Here is a 12,368-nt window from a genome sequence, read left to right as displayed (position 1 = left end):
ACTGTGCTGTGGAGGGCGCACCTGCCCTGGTGGTGCTGGCATTGTGAACCGCTCATAATCCTGTCCTGTTCTCGTCTCTCTCAGAGAGTCCCCTTTACTTTTCTGGAGCAGCAGTGGGTTAAATAGCGGGTTTGTCTCTGTGCTGTCTTTAAAAAAAATTTTTTTTTTGAGTCTCACTGTGTTGCCCTTAGTAGAGTGCCATGGCCTCACAGCTCACAGCAACCTCAAACTCTTGGGTTTTAGCGATTCTCTTGCCTCAGCCTCCCAAGCAGCTGGGACTACAGGCGCCTGCCATAATACCCAGCTATTTTTGTTGTTGTTGTTGTTTTTAGGAGGCCCAGGAATGGGTTTAGAACCTACCAGCCCCAGGGTATGTGGCCAGTGCCCTAACCATTGAGCTACGAGTGCCAAGCCTAAAATACATTTTTCTAATAAATTTTAAACTGTTCAAAAAGATAAATTGTACTTAGAAAAATCATGTTTGTGTAACTTGTGTACCTGCCTCCGAGTCCTCCCAGAAGCTCTGGCCCAGCAGCCTGCCCAAGGCACAGAGCACAGCCTGTCCCCGGCCCACTAGCCCCACGCTCCACTGCCACCCCCTCCTCCGGTCTCTCTGTGGCTTGTGGGGGACTCCTCTCTCCTGGTCCTCGAGCCAGCTGATTTGGGTTGTGTAGATGTTGTGTGGTGAGATTTTACAACTGCACTTTTTTCAGGCTGCCAAATTTCGAGGATATAGTTCTGATCGCGTGTGTGGTGTGAAATGCCTCACTGCCTTCGTGTTAGGACATTTACCTTTCATGATTCATTTTTCAGGTATCATTATTGACAATGTTTCTGATTCCGTGTATGGGCTTGCAAATTTTGTTGTCATAATCTCAAGAGAGTAATTTACTTTTTACATTATTTAGACCATGATGAGATGGGCGTGGGAAGAGTGGAGGCCGTGTGCAGTGTGTCGCTGGGCGGTGGTCCTGCCCTCAGCCCCTGAGACAGGGGAGGGTCGCGCAGCTGCTTGCCAGGTGTCTGGTCTTTCACCTTCCTGTCTGACAAGACAAGCTAAAAACTGGGCACACACTGCAGTGTTTCTACCATTGGAAAGCGTGTGGAGGTGGCAGGACACGCCCACACTGGTTTTGTATTTCTGAACCTTGTATTCACAATGGTTTGAAGCAGCAACTGAGGCTTCCTTTGACTGTCAGGGGACCTGCCCTGTGGGAGGATGAGGGTGGGCTCTCCCCGTTCCGTAGGTGCGGGTCACCCCGGTGGGGGCGGGGAGGGGAGCCCTTCCACACCACGTCTGCATGATCCGCAGAGGGGCTGTTCCCGGGCAGGCTGGAGGCAGAGCTCAGCCTGGCCCTGAGGGATGCGTTTCAGAGTGTGAACTGCCCATGCACTGTCCCCCCAGAGGTGGGGGTCCAGCAGCGCCTCCTGGCCACAGGCTTCCTCTCAGGCCTCAGTTGGATTTCGATCTTAGGGTCTTAACCCCCTATTACCCCCATTTCCTGGGGACATCCCAGGATTTAGGGAGAGATATTGGTGGGAGGCCTTACTCACATTGTGAGCAGACTGGCTAGAGATGGCACCCTTCTGGTCAGCGCCCCTGTGGCCACCTGCGCCTTTGGCAAAGAGATAGGACAGAAGCATAAATCCCTCCCAGGTCCAGTCCTGAGGGTGCTGTTTTCTGGCTATGCCAGAGCCCAGGGAGGGGCCTGGGAAGGTGAGGCCAAGACTCATCTGTGGCCAACCAGGAGCCGCAGGTTAGCTCTCACCTTGGGGGCTGGGAATGTCCCGCCAGGCCGAGGGCATCAGTGTCCTGCCCAGGCCCAGCGTGGCAGCCTCTGGGTCCCTCGCAGCATAGCCTGTCCTGTTCTGCTAGGGCCCTGCACTCTGCGCCCAGCTGCTCTGGCTCCAGGTGTCAGCCCCTGGTGCACTCTCCACCTCAGCCCCTCCTGCCCTGATTCTCCTCCCTCGCAGAGCTGGTGACCCTGGCGCTCATCCTGCAGGGGCACCCCAGGAGCTCTTCCAAATTCTCCGTGTGTGTCTTTTCCTGTCAAAGAACCAGGTGCTTTTTGCCGTCCTGAGAGTCTGTCACACCTGGCCTCAGCCGATCGCAGCTCTCCCGTGTGACATGTCTGTTCTTGTCCCTAGAGCCTCTAAGCCAGCCACCCTCTGCCCTGCCAGCCGCTGCCACTCTCCCAGGCCCCTCCTTGGAAGCTTCTACCCAACTTGCCTGCTTGGGGCCATTCTTGCACCGCTTGGGCAAGTGGCTGGGCACAGCTCGGGCTTGACGCCTTCTCTGCTGCCCCTCTGGGTCATGGCACCTCCCTGGGCCTGTCTGGTGGAGGTGATGGCGGGGTGTGTGTGACCTCGGGACAGCTCTGGCACTAGACACGCCTTCTCCATGCTGGGGGACATTAAATCAGGTGTGCACTGGGGCTTGATACTGTTTCACCCACAGGCTGCTCTACTGAAATTTGCTAAGATTTTATGCTGGGATTTGTTCTTTCCAGATGAAAATGACGATGACTTCCTCCTGTTGGGTGTCACCCAGTTTGGGCGGAGTTGGCTTGGAGGTGGGAGCTGTAACTCTTGAGTCAGTGAGCTGTCTGGCTTCCTCAGACGGCTGCACCTGGACAGCTTCTCTAGGAGCCTCCCAGAGAAGCTTCCAGTTTTCATTCTGAGATGGACATAGTATTTCCTGAGTTTTGTCATGAGGCTTAATTAACTCATGTCTCTCTCTCTTTTCTTTCAGTCTGCAACTGTGTCTGATGGTGGTAAGTCACAATTTCTGATGTATATTTTTGTTATTTTTAACAAAGTTTTCAAATTGTAAAAGTGTACTTGCCAATCAACTTGCTCAAAAAGATGTTTTCTTTGCCTTTCCCTGTCCCTTTGTGAGAGAGTTTTAGTTGGGGTTGACGTCCAGGTGGCTCCGGCCTGAGTTTGGGAGTTGCTCGTCATGGAGTGCTCTGTGCCTGAGCTGGAGTATGCAGAGTGCCTGTGGCCGTGCGGGGGTTGGGGGTGGGGACACGTGCTTGGGGTGCTGTCCTCCGTCACATCCTGAGTTTGACAAGTTACAACGTGTGTGTACTAGTGCCTTGTTGTGTAACCAGCTTTTAAACCAGCAAGTTAAAACTTCAAAATGCTTGCTGAATTTGAGCAATTCTGGAAATTTGGGTGAGACTCTGGGTTACTGAATTCCCTTTTCTCAGGAGAAGAATGGTAGATCAATTAGTGTGGGCTAAGGAGCAATCAAAACTTCTTGTCTTTGAATAATTTTATGCACAGAAATTCTTTTCATGAGACTGACTCAAAAAGGAAATCACCAGAAATGTCTTATTTCACGTAAGATTTCTCTGATGTAACCCTTACCAAGAACTCTCCAGAATGATTTGGAGAGGCTCTTCCAAACATTCCACACCCTCACAGAGCTTGCGAAGTCCGGCGTCACAGTGGTGTTGCTGTCTTACCTCTTTCTGTCCCGTTCTCTGTCTTTGAGATCTGGGTTACACGCGCCTCACGAGGCGTCTGCACTTTATTTTCGTTACATTCTGTGATGGTCCATGCTGTGGACAGTGGCCCCATATGGCCCTCCTGGATTGTCAGGGCTGAGAGACCAAGTGCAGTCTTCTCAAAACTTCTGTTGTCCCTCAGCTGCCAGCGTCCGTCCTTCTCCTGAAAAAGGGCTGCTTGGGCCTGGTGGGAAGTCGGGGCGGGAAGCTGTCCTGCCAGGGGCTGCCCGGGTCACCCGTGGGAAGTGTGAGAAGGAAACGTTGAATGACAGACATGTTCATACCTGAGACTGAGACGCTGAGTGGAGGAATCCTTGTATGTTTGGGATGTATTTTTTTAAGTAAAAGGAATCATATTGCCTAGTTTGTGTACAATGGTAATCGTGTCATTTAATCAGTCTTAAGCTGGGAGTGGGAAAACCTTCCTTACTGAAAAGAAATAGGACCTGTAACCAAATCCAGGATAAAGTGAGTGGTTTGTCTGATATCCTGTTCGTGCTCACCCTCCCTTTCTACTGTGTTCTGACTTCTCTTTTCTAACGGAAGACATTCATTTCTGCAGGAATGTATCGTGTGAGAGGTTTACTTGATATGTTTATTTAATCATCTGTAATAACCCCTGTTTACCTCTAAAGGTTTTCTTCTGTCAGCAATAGATGAAAGAACCCCAAGGGGACTTACTGTGTAGTCCATTTTATAAGTTTTTAAAAACCTACAGTTCCCAGGTGTGGGAAGTCCCTGCTCCCAGTTCCACCAGCTCCGTGTACCCCTCTGAGGAAGTGGTGTCCTGGCTGGGCGGTGGGGATTCCCCTAGCTGTGGGGACTTCCCTCTGTCTGGTCCCCTTTTGTCCTCCAGTTCAGACCTGAGCGCTAGGGCCAGGCCCTCTCCCGCTGTGGAGAGCCCCAGGACAGCAGGAGGGGGAGAGAGAAGGTGCCGCCTCCCAAGACACCTTGAATCTCAGGACCTGTGCCAGGCAGCACAGGTGTGCTGAGATGTGTGTTTTAGGTTATTTTTCCATCATCAGTTTCTTTTCTGTTTATAAGAGTATAAACAAAAAGTTACCTCATTTAATGTGCACTGCAAGTCTAGGTCTGTGCTATATTCTGCCATTGTTGCAGGTAGGGGCACTGAGGCAGTGTGGGAGAAACTGATCAAGGTCACGTGGGCACAGATGGAGCACCTGGGCTCAGGCCTGGGGGTCCATCCGTCCTCCCTGCCCTCTTCTGCAGAGCCCCAGCCCCATCCCTGGACCCTGCTTCTCCCCAGCCTTCCACCATCACTTCCGATGCTGGCTTCTGGGGTTGCACTTGCCCCTGCGTCAGGTGGAAAGAGGGGTCGTCCCTGCCCAGCCTCTGCATCAGTGACTTGAGCTTGCTGAAAAGGTCCTGGCATAAAACTCAGATGCGTTTCTTCACAGAGACATTCCTATAGCCTGTGGCCAGTGGTGGGTTCAGGCTCACTGAGGGGGCCTGGGAACGCTGGCACCATGCGGTTCCAATGGGAGGGATGCGCCCGGGTCCTACTGGGGACTTAGGAGTCTTGTGAACAGCGGGATGGCGCCCTGTGTGCAGGTTGGTGGCTATGTCCACTTAGCCATCCAGTCTAGTTTTGGTGATTAATAAATGCTCACTTAGAAACACTTTGTGTTCAGTTAACCATGCCAGTGAGATAATTTGCTCTCACTTAAATGTTTTATTCCATGTCATGTATTATACTGTCATTGTTTTTACTGTATAGTTTTGTGGCTTTATTTTAAGGAAGTTGGACAATGCTATTTTTGTAATCTTTATCAACTTGGAGGGTGTTTTTTCACTTTCTTGGGAGGAAAGGGACCTGTAATGTCTGTGAAAGAGGGAGTAGCCATTGTCTGTGTGGGGGCAGCGGACCCAGGGTGAGGACAGGGCAGATCTGGTGTCAGAGACGAGAGCACCAACACGGCAGCTTGTCGCTTCGGGAAACCGTCAGACCTAAGTGCAGACACAAACGTGAGGTCTGGAGGGAGAGTGTAATTGTTAAGAAACAAATAAAAGTAAGACCTTCCAATTATTAGAGGAAGAACAGCCTTCCAGTTTTCTGATTCTGGGGTTTGTACAGTGTGGCTGGCTTGTAGTAAAAGCTCGTTCTCATGATTCACTCACATTGGAAGCTCTGACCAAGCAGCTTTGTGAGTGCTCATGGGTCCTCGGAAGGGTAGGGTGTTTTCTGCCGTGCCTGACTGTGCTTTGAGGTTGAGGACTAAAGGCTGTCTTGGGGTAGCTGTGCACATCTGGGTCTGTGGTCACAGGGACGTCAGTAGGAAGTGGCTCTGGCTTGGGGGGCCGTGGTCTGTCTATGTGCCACCTCGCGGTGGCCACTCCATGAACACTTCAGCTGTACCAGTCTCCCTCGGGGCTCAGGTCTCAGGTCCCCCCTATGTCCTGCTCTGGCCCACTCAGCTGGCCCATTCACCCGTCCCTCCACGCAGACCTCTGTCTTGGTGCCATCCCTGTGGCTGCCTGCCTCTCCCACTCCCTTCACCTAAACCCCTGCCCTATGGCAGCTGCAGCCATCTGATGGACACCAGGCCAGGCCCCTCCACCATCACTATCCTCAGCCTGCACCATGCCTGCCTCTGGCAGTCCCGTGGCACATGAGGTCTAGCAGCAGTTCGCCCAGTGCTGTTCCTGCCCTTCCATCCCGACCACTGTCCTCGTTCTTAGTGGCCACTGTCAATTTCCTGGCAGTTCTGCAGACACCGTTCTGTCATTTTAGTTTTTTTATTTTCATGGATTGGGGATACAAGTGCAGATGTGTGACAGGGGTATTTGTATAGTGGTGAGGTCTGGGCTTCAGTGTTCCCAGCACCCAGTAGGTGATTTCCCTTCCCTTCCCCGCCTCCTGCCTTTGGAGTCTCTGCTGTGCACACCCACAGCAGTGGCGGCTAGAAGTGAGGGCACGTGTGTGTGTTTCTGTTCCTGAGTTACCTCGCCTAGGATAGTGGCCTCCACTCCCATCCAAGTTGCTTCAAAAGACATTTTATTCTCTTTATGACTAAATAGTATTCTATGGTATATATGCATGTTATACCCATATTTTCTTTATCCAGTCATCAGTTGGAGTACATTTTAATTATTGATCTGTATTGTTGCTGTCTGCCTCCAAAAGTGACCTCCACATGGTGTTGCAGGGCTGTCCATAGCGCTGGGCGAAGGGGCTGGCAGGAGGATGGTTTGCTGAGTGAGCTGTCAAGTTGCAGCACCTGGATAGTCAGCAGGCAGGAGCCAGAGCCTCGGAGTGAGACTTGGGTTAGGACAGTGTTTTTCAGCGTTTTTCTGTTTAATAGGGAAACATCAAAAAGCAAGCAAAGAGACTTAGTGAGACCCTACTGTGGAAAACACAGAAACAGACATGGTTGGTGGAGTCTGTGGAGGGGATGACCGGCTCTGCTCCCTCCTGTGCTGTCCCATGCACTGGCCAGAGTTGCCTGGCTGCCTCTATCCCCGGCTCTGGCCACAGTGAAGGGTCGGGTCTTCCTCATGACTCCAGGGCTCAGAGGCCGACTCTGGGCAAGTGTTTTCTCCTCCTTAGTCTGGCGTCCTCATCTTTGCTCTAGGCCTCACGGGATCTTCCTAGGGAGTGAGCGCTCACAGAGGGGGCCCAAGGGGGAGGGGGCCCTACAGCTGCAGTAACCTAGGGGGACTCAAACTACATTCATCTTTAAAATACAAAATATTATAATGTGAATATTTTTGGCAAATGAATTTGTGTTCTATAAAATTATGAAAGAGACAGGGAAATGTAAAAAGCACGAGAGTGGTAGCATAGGTATTTATGTAGAGTTATTTGATAAATTCATATTTTCCTCATCAGAAAACAATGTAGCCTAATTGCACATTTTTCCAAAATGTTTGCTGAATAGCACAGACAGAATGTTAATTTGTAATGAGCTGTGTGAGAGAAGTCTTTTAGCCAGAACCCTTTACTTTAATGTATCATATTCTTAATGGTTTGCTTTTGGACTTGCAAATTATACCCAGAATAACAGTGTATTTACGGGGCATGGAATACTGCATTAGTATTTGTAAACATGAGTCAGGCTGTAGATTTTGGGTTTGGGAAGCGTGAAGACTTGATTTCTGCCAAGATGCTTTCTGGTGTTCTTTTTTCTTTCCAGTTCTACAAGATATTTGGAGAGAGTTTTTATGAGTAATAATTCATATTGTCAAAATTTTTTTCAAGCAGATAGAAGTTCAAAAGTCATAAAACCAGTGGCTGCACAGGATTAAGGTGTGCTGGTATTTGGGTGTGTCTGCTTGGGAATCTGTTCTGGAGCATCGGAGTGACACTGAAGGCTCGTGGCTCCCTGGTATCCACTCTTCCCTCCCCAGTGGCTGCACCTGGAGCAGCTGTGACCCCTTCCACTCAAAGGGAGTTTATTAGTTTGATTCCTGGGGAAAAGAAAAAACAACAACCTCTCTCACGAAACCACGAAAATGAGAAACGATGCCAGTGCTGTTCAGGGACACGGTGAGGGAGTGGGACCTCCAGGGAGCCTGGAGACACCCGTGTTCCTGCTTCTCAATCTGGAGCTGGCTGCATGGGCGCGTCCACATGTGAGCATCGTGGAGCTGGTAGGCCTCTTCTGATTTGTGCACATCCCTGGGTGTGTTAGGCCTTTGTAGTTTACTACAATAATAATACTGTTTTAAACTTGTGGAATTTTACCTAAGGGCTTTCAAAATGTTCTGAACACTAATAGTAAAGTTGCTGACAAAGTGTTTGTAGGTTGGGGTGAAAAAATCCAATTGGCCAAAATAATTTAAGAAAAGGGTCTAGAGGTCGGTGAGGGCTCAGCGGCTTCTTTCAAGGGTCTACCTGAGTAGCTTGTGTGCGCTTAGGAAATGCCCCACACCCAGCTGGATGGAGCTTTTTAGATTTTTCTCTCTATTGGTTTTCAGCAACTGGCTGAGTCTCGGGTACTGTCCGTGTGTTCTGTTTGGGATTTGCCAAGCTGCAGGTACCCATCTGTTGCCTCCTGCCACTCAGGTGCTAGTGACAGTCGGGCAGAGCCGCTCGTGGGCAGGGCTGTTTTCTCTGTGTTCCGCGGTGTTTGCTGGTCTGGGAGTTCATTTTGGGGGCTCAAGCACATTGTTGATTCCACCTTGGGAACTCTCTGTTTCCACAGACTGTTCTTACCTCAGCAGTCCCCTTTGCTCTTCTCTTTCTCTCTGCTGACTTCTTCATGCTTTCCTTAAACCCAGAGCACGTTCCTTCCACTACAAGGCCCGGGAACCCTTGAATGCCGCTGGCATCATCTCTTACTCTGGATCCCTTTATTTTCTTCCAGTTGTGGGTCACTTTTTCTGCCTCTTCACTTGTCCAGTGATTTTTGACTGGATGCTGGTTTTCTTCCTTTGAGGAGTATAGAGGTCAGTTTTGGTAGGGCCACGAAGCTGCCTTTGGGCTGGCTTGATCCCTTTGTAGCTTTTTACAGCAAATCTAAAGTAGCTCTTGCTCCCGGGCTAGTGAACCTCGTACACGGGGGCCCATCTGCAGGCTGAGTGTCCCACAGTGATGGGCTAGAGCCCCCCGCCAACCCCTCCTGCTCTGGCAGTTGTCCGGCCTGCGAGTCCCTGACTGCACCTCGCCAGCTGCACAGGGCCTGGCCCTGCTGTAGACACCGCTTAGAATTCAGCCAAGACTCCAGGCTCCCATGGGTTCCCTGCAGCCCTCTCTCCACTGGCTCTCTTCTGGCTCCCAGAGACCCCTGCCACTCAGCGATGCCCCACCCTGACCCCCTGGGCCTCCCTGGTTCTAATGCGTCTCCGAGCTCAGTAAATCCACCCACCCCCACCACACTGTGGCTCCCAAATTGCCTCCTGGCAGATGGGGGGCCATCACGGGGCCCTCACCGATTTCTTCTCCAGCAGCAGTTTCAGCCTTCTGGTGACTAAGGCCCAATGCTTGAGAAATGTTGCTTGCCATATTTTGTCTAGTTTTCTGGTACTGCAGGGTCTGACAATTAAGTTCATGAACTCATCCTAGGAAAACTGCTGCATACCCTCACTGCTGATGCCATCACGGTCACCTTCACAGGGCTCCCCTTGGGAAGCTGTGCACTGGTGCCACCCTGCAATGCAATTTCGGGAAATCTTGGCAGCTCATTATTCAAGGAACTGTCGGAGAATGGCCATCAGAGTTGTCGTACGGCACACAAAAACACACAACAGTAATGAATGTTACTCAGTAAGACACAGACACAGCAGTGAGGACTGACACACCAGGGTCATGAAACCTTATGAACTGTCTGGACCGTGCTACCAGCGTGAACACACAGAGGCAAATTCACAACCTTAATTGTCCCACCTCATACACCTACTGCTCTGATGGCCATTCCAGAAAGAGAGTTCCGAAATTCCTTTAGGTGCTGGCATCCGTGCACAGCTTCCCAATGTGACTGTAAAGATACTCCACAGTGAGTTCTCTAACTTAATTGTCTGACCTTGTCTGTGGCGGGAGGGGTAGTACAGTCCCATATACTCCATTGAGGCCAGGCACAGTTCCATTGGGAGATGGTCTACAAAATGCAGAACCACACTCAGGTTGTGACGGTTCCTTGAATAATGAGCTGCCAAGATTTCCCGTTAGCAGGAGGATAAGGACTACTGTCACCCCCAGGGAGATGCGCGGGCCCCATCCCTGGCACATCCACAGGCTGGCTCAGCAGACGGTGAGGGACAGAGGCCTCACTCTGCTCCTGTGAGCTCTGACTGCCTTTGTGCTTCTGCGGTGCTTGGTGAGCTTTCTAAAGCTCCAAGGATGAGCGTGAGGGTAGCCTCTGGGGGTCAGCTGGAGACCCAGCAGCAAAGCCCTGTTACCGTTTGTGGCGGTTCTGTGGTGACAAAAGCTTTTGTCAAGAACAGCCAAACCTGAGAGTGCTGACATCACTTATTGTTTCCGGCTTTAGAAAGCCCTCCTTTTGAGATAGTCCACGTGAATCAAGTCACTGATGCCAGACGAGGCTTCTCTTCAAGAAAGCACCGGGGGACGGTGGGGCTTGGGGCAGAAGGTGCCTGTCCCAGGCTGGACCTGGCCAACTCTGTGTGTGTCCTGCTGGTGGCTGGGAAGCAGCAGGAGCATAGACAGCCTCTGCCTGGTCCCCAGGGCACCTGTGGCCCCTCCTGCCAGCTTTGCTCTGAACTTGGCCTCTCCATCCTCAGATGCCCACCCGTTCCCAGCCTCCTGTCCGGTACTCGTCCCGCACATCTTTTTTTGCTCACTTTCCCAGGTGTGAGGGCAGAACAGAAGCAGAAGTGCACGACCCCACCCCTCCATCCACTCCATCAGCTTGGCCTGCGCATGCAGGTGCCACCTGCGTCAGCACAGAACAGATGCTCCCATGGCTGTCCTTATTTTTTCCCAGTGATAAGTCCCCCAAATGGGATGTTGACCAGTCTGAATATATGAAATGCTAACAGCAAATTTAGGAAGTACTGTAGATAACAAATTTCTATAGAAAATTTATTTCACGTATCTATGTTAAATGATACTCGTTTAATTAAAAAGGCAGTTGTGCTCACATTTCATGATACTGTTTAATTTGAACATTTCAGATGCATTTTGGTTATAACTGTTTTTCAAGTAACGAAAACTTTCTATTGAAGAATAGCTTACACTGCAAAGTGCATACACTCTCAGTGAGCACGTTGAGTAATTGTCACAAAATGAACACGCCTGTGAAGGCAGCACCCAGACTAAGAAGCAGAACCTGACCAGCACCCCAGAAGCCCCAGGGCCCCTCAGAGGGACACTCACCCGACCACAACATGGTTAGTTTCGCCTGTTCTTAAACTTACTAAAAAATGCACGCAGAGTATACGCTTTAGTGCCTGGCTCTTTTGTGTTAGTTGGGCTGTGAGTTTTGTGCCCGGACAGGCTTTGGCGGCTGTCTGTGCTCCCCGCTCGTCTGCCCTGTCGCATAAACACGGTGCTGTCTGTCTGCGCCGCTCTCGATGGCATCAGAGTTGGTTTTGGCTTTGGCTATTAATGCGTGCACGGCCTGCTCATGCAGGTCTTCCAGGTGGACGACAGTGTGCATTGCTGCTGGGGATTGTGCCTGCACACCCTGCCTCGTGCGAGGCCGCTGGGTGTCCCGCCTCCTCCCAACCCTGCACTCTCTGGGGCACCAGGTTGTAGTTCAGTTTACAGTCCCCCGATGACTAGTTAATTGACCACCTTTTCAAGTATTTTTTGCCCTTTGAATATCCTATTTTTTGAAGAAACCGTTCAAGACTTTTGTTTATTTTCCCATTAGTTTGCTTTTCCTTATTGTTTTGTAGCAAATTCTAAAAATATATTCTGGGAATAATTTTGTGTTGGATTTATGCACAGTCTTACCTCGTATCCATTGGGGATCAGTTCTGGGAACCACTGAGGCCCCCAAATCTGTGGATGCTTGAGTCCTTGATGTAAGGTGGCATGGTACCTGTGTCTGGCCTCCGGCATAGTCAGTCACCTCCAGGTTGCTCATAATACCTAACATGATGTAAACACTACGTGCAATGCAGAGGTGGTTGAATCTGAATGCAGGACCTGCAGGTGGGGGCTTCTGTGGACAGGCCCCCAGTCCAATGTGACGTGGTGAGCTCTGCTATGCCTGTATGATCCAGTGCCCACCCCCACCCCCCCGAGGCCCAGGAGATGCTTCCTGTGGCCTTTAGAACAGGATTTGCCCTTCCCAAAACCATGAAGGTAGAACCGTTACTGATTTATCTTTTCCATTTACATTCCTGGTCCATGTGGACCTTTTTTTGTGTGTATAGTGTGAGGTAGGGGCAAGATTCAGTTTTTGCCTTGTGGTAAATAGTGTCCCAGCT

At 50.7% G+C, this 12,368-nt stretch overlaps 1 protein-coding gene across 7 annotated transcripts in view; it reads left to right on the top strand.

Moving 5' to 3' along the window:
- The window catches only part of RGS12 (regulator of G protein signaling 12), a 95,963-nt gene that overhangs the window by 44,016 nt on the left and 39,579 nt on the right, over nucleotides 1–12,368 (top strand). For 6 of the 7 annotated variants that reach the window (XR_008377223.1, XM_053577925.1, XM_053577929.1 and 3 more), the window contains one exon: nucleotides 2,753–2,774. Coding sequence is in view for 5 of the 7 variants with exons in the window: in XM_053577925.1 (XP_053433900.1) it covers nucleotides 2,753–2,774 (22 nt within the window). In the remaining 2 variants the exon portion in view is untranslated. Of the gene's footprint in view, nucleotides 1–2,291; nucleotides 2,424–2,752; nucleotides 2,775–12,368 lie in introns of those variants that run through there. The other variant, XM_053577931.1, reaches the window with a different exon arrangement.

This window comes from Nycticebus coucang, chromosome 23 (genome assembly GCF_027406575.1).
Source record: "Nycticebus coucang isolate mNycCou1 chromosome 23, mNycCou1.pri, whole genome shotgun sequence".
NCBI classification, from domain to species: Eukaryota; Metazoa; Chordata; class Mammalia; order Primates; family Lorisidae; genus Nycticebus; species Nycticebus coucang.
This window is presented reverse-complemented; position numbering and strand designations above follow the sequence as displayed.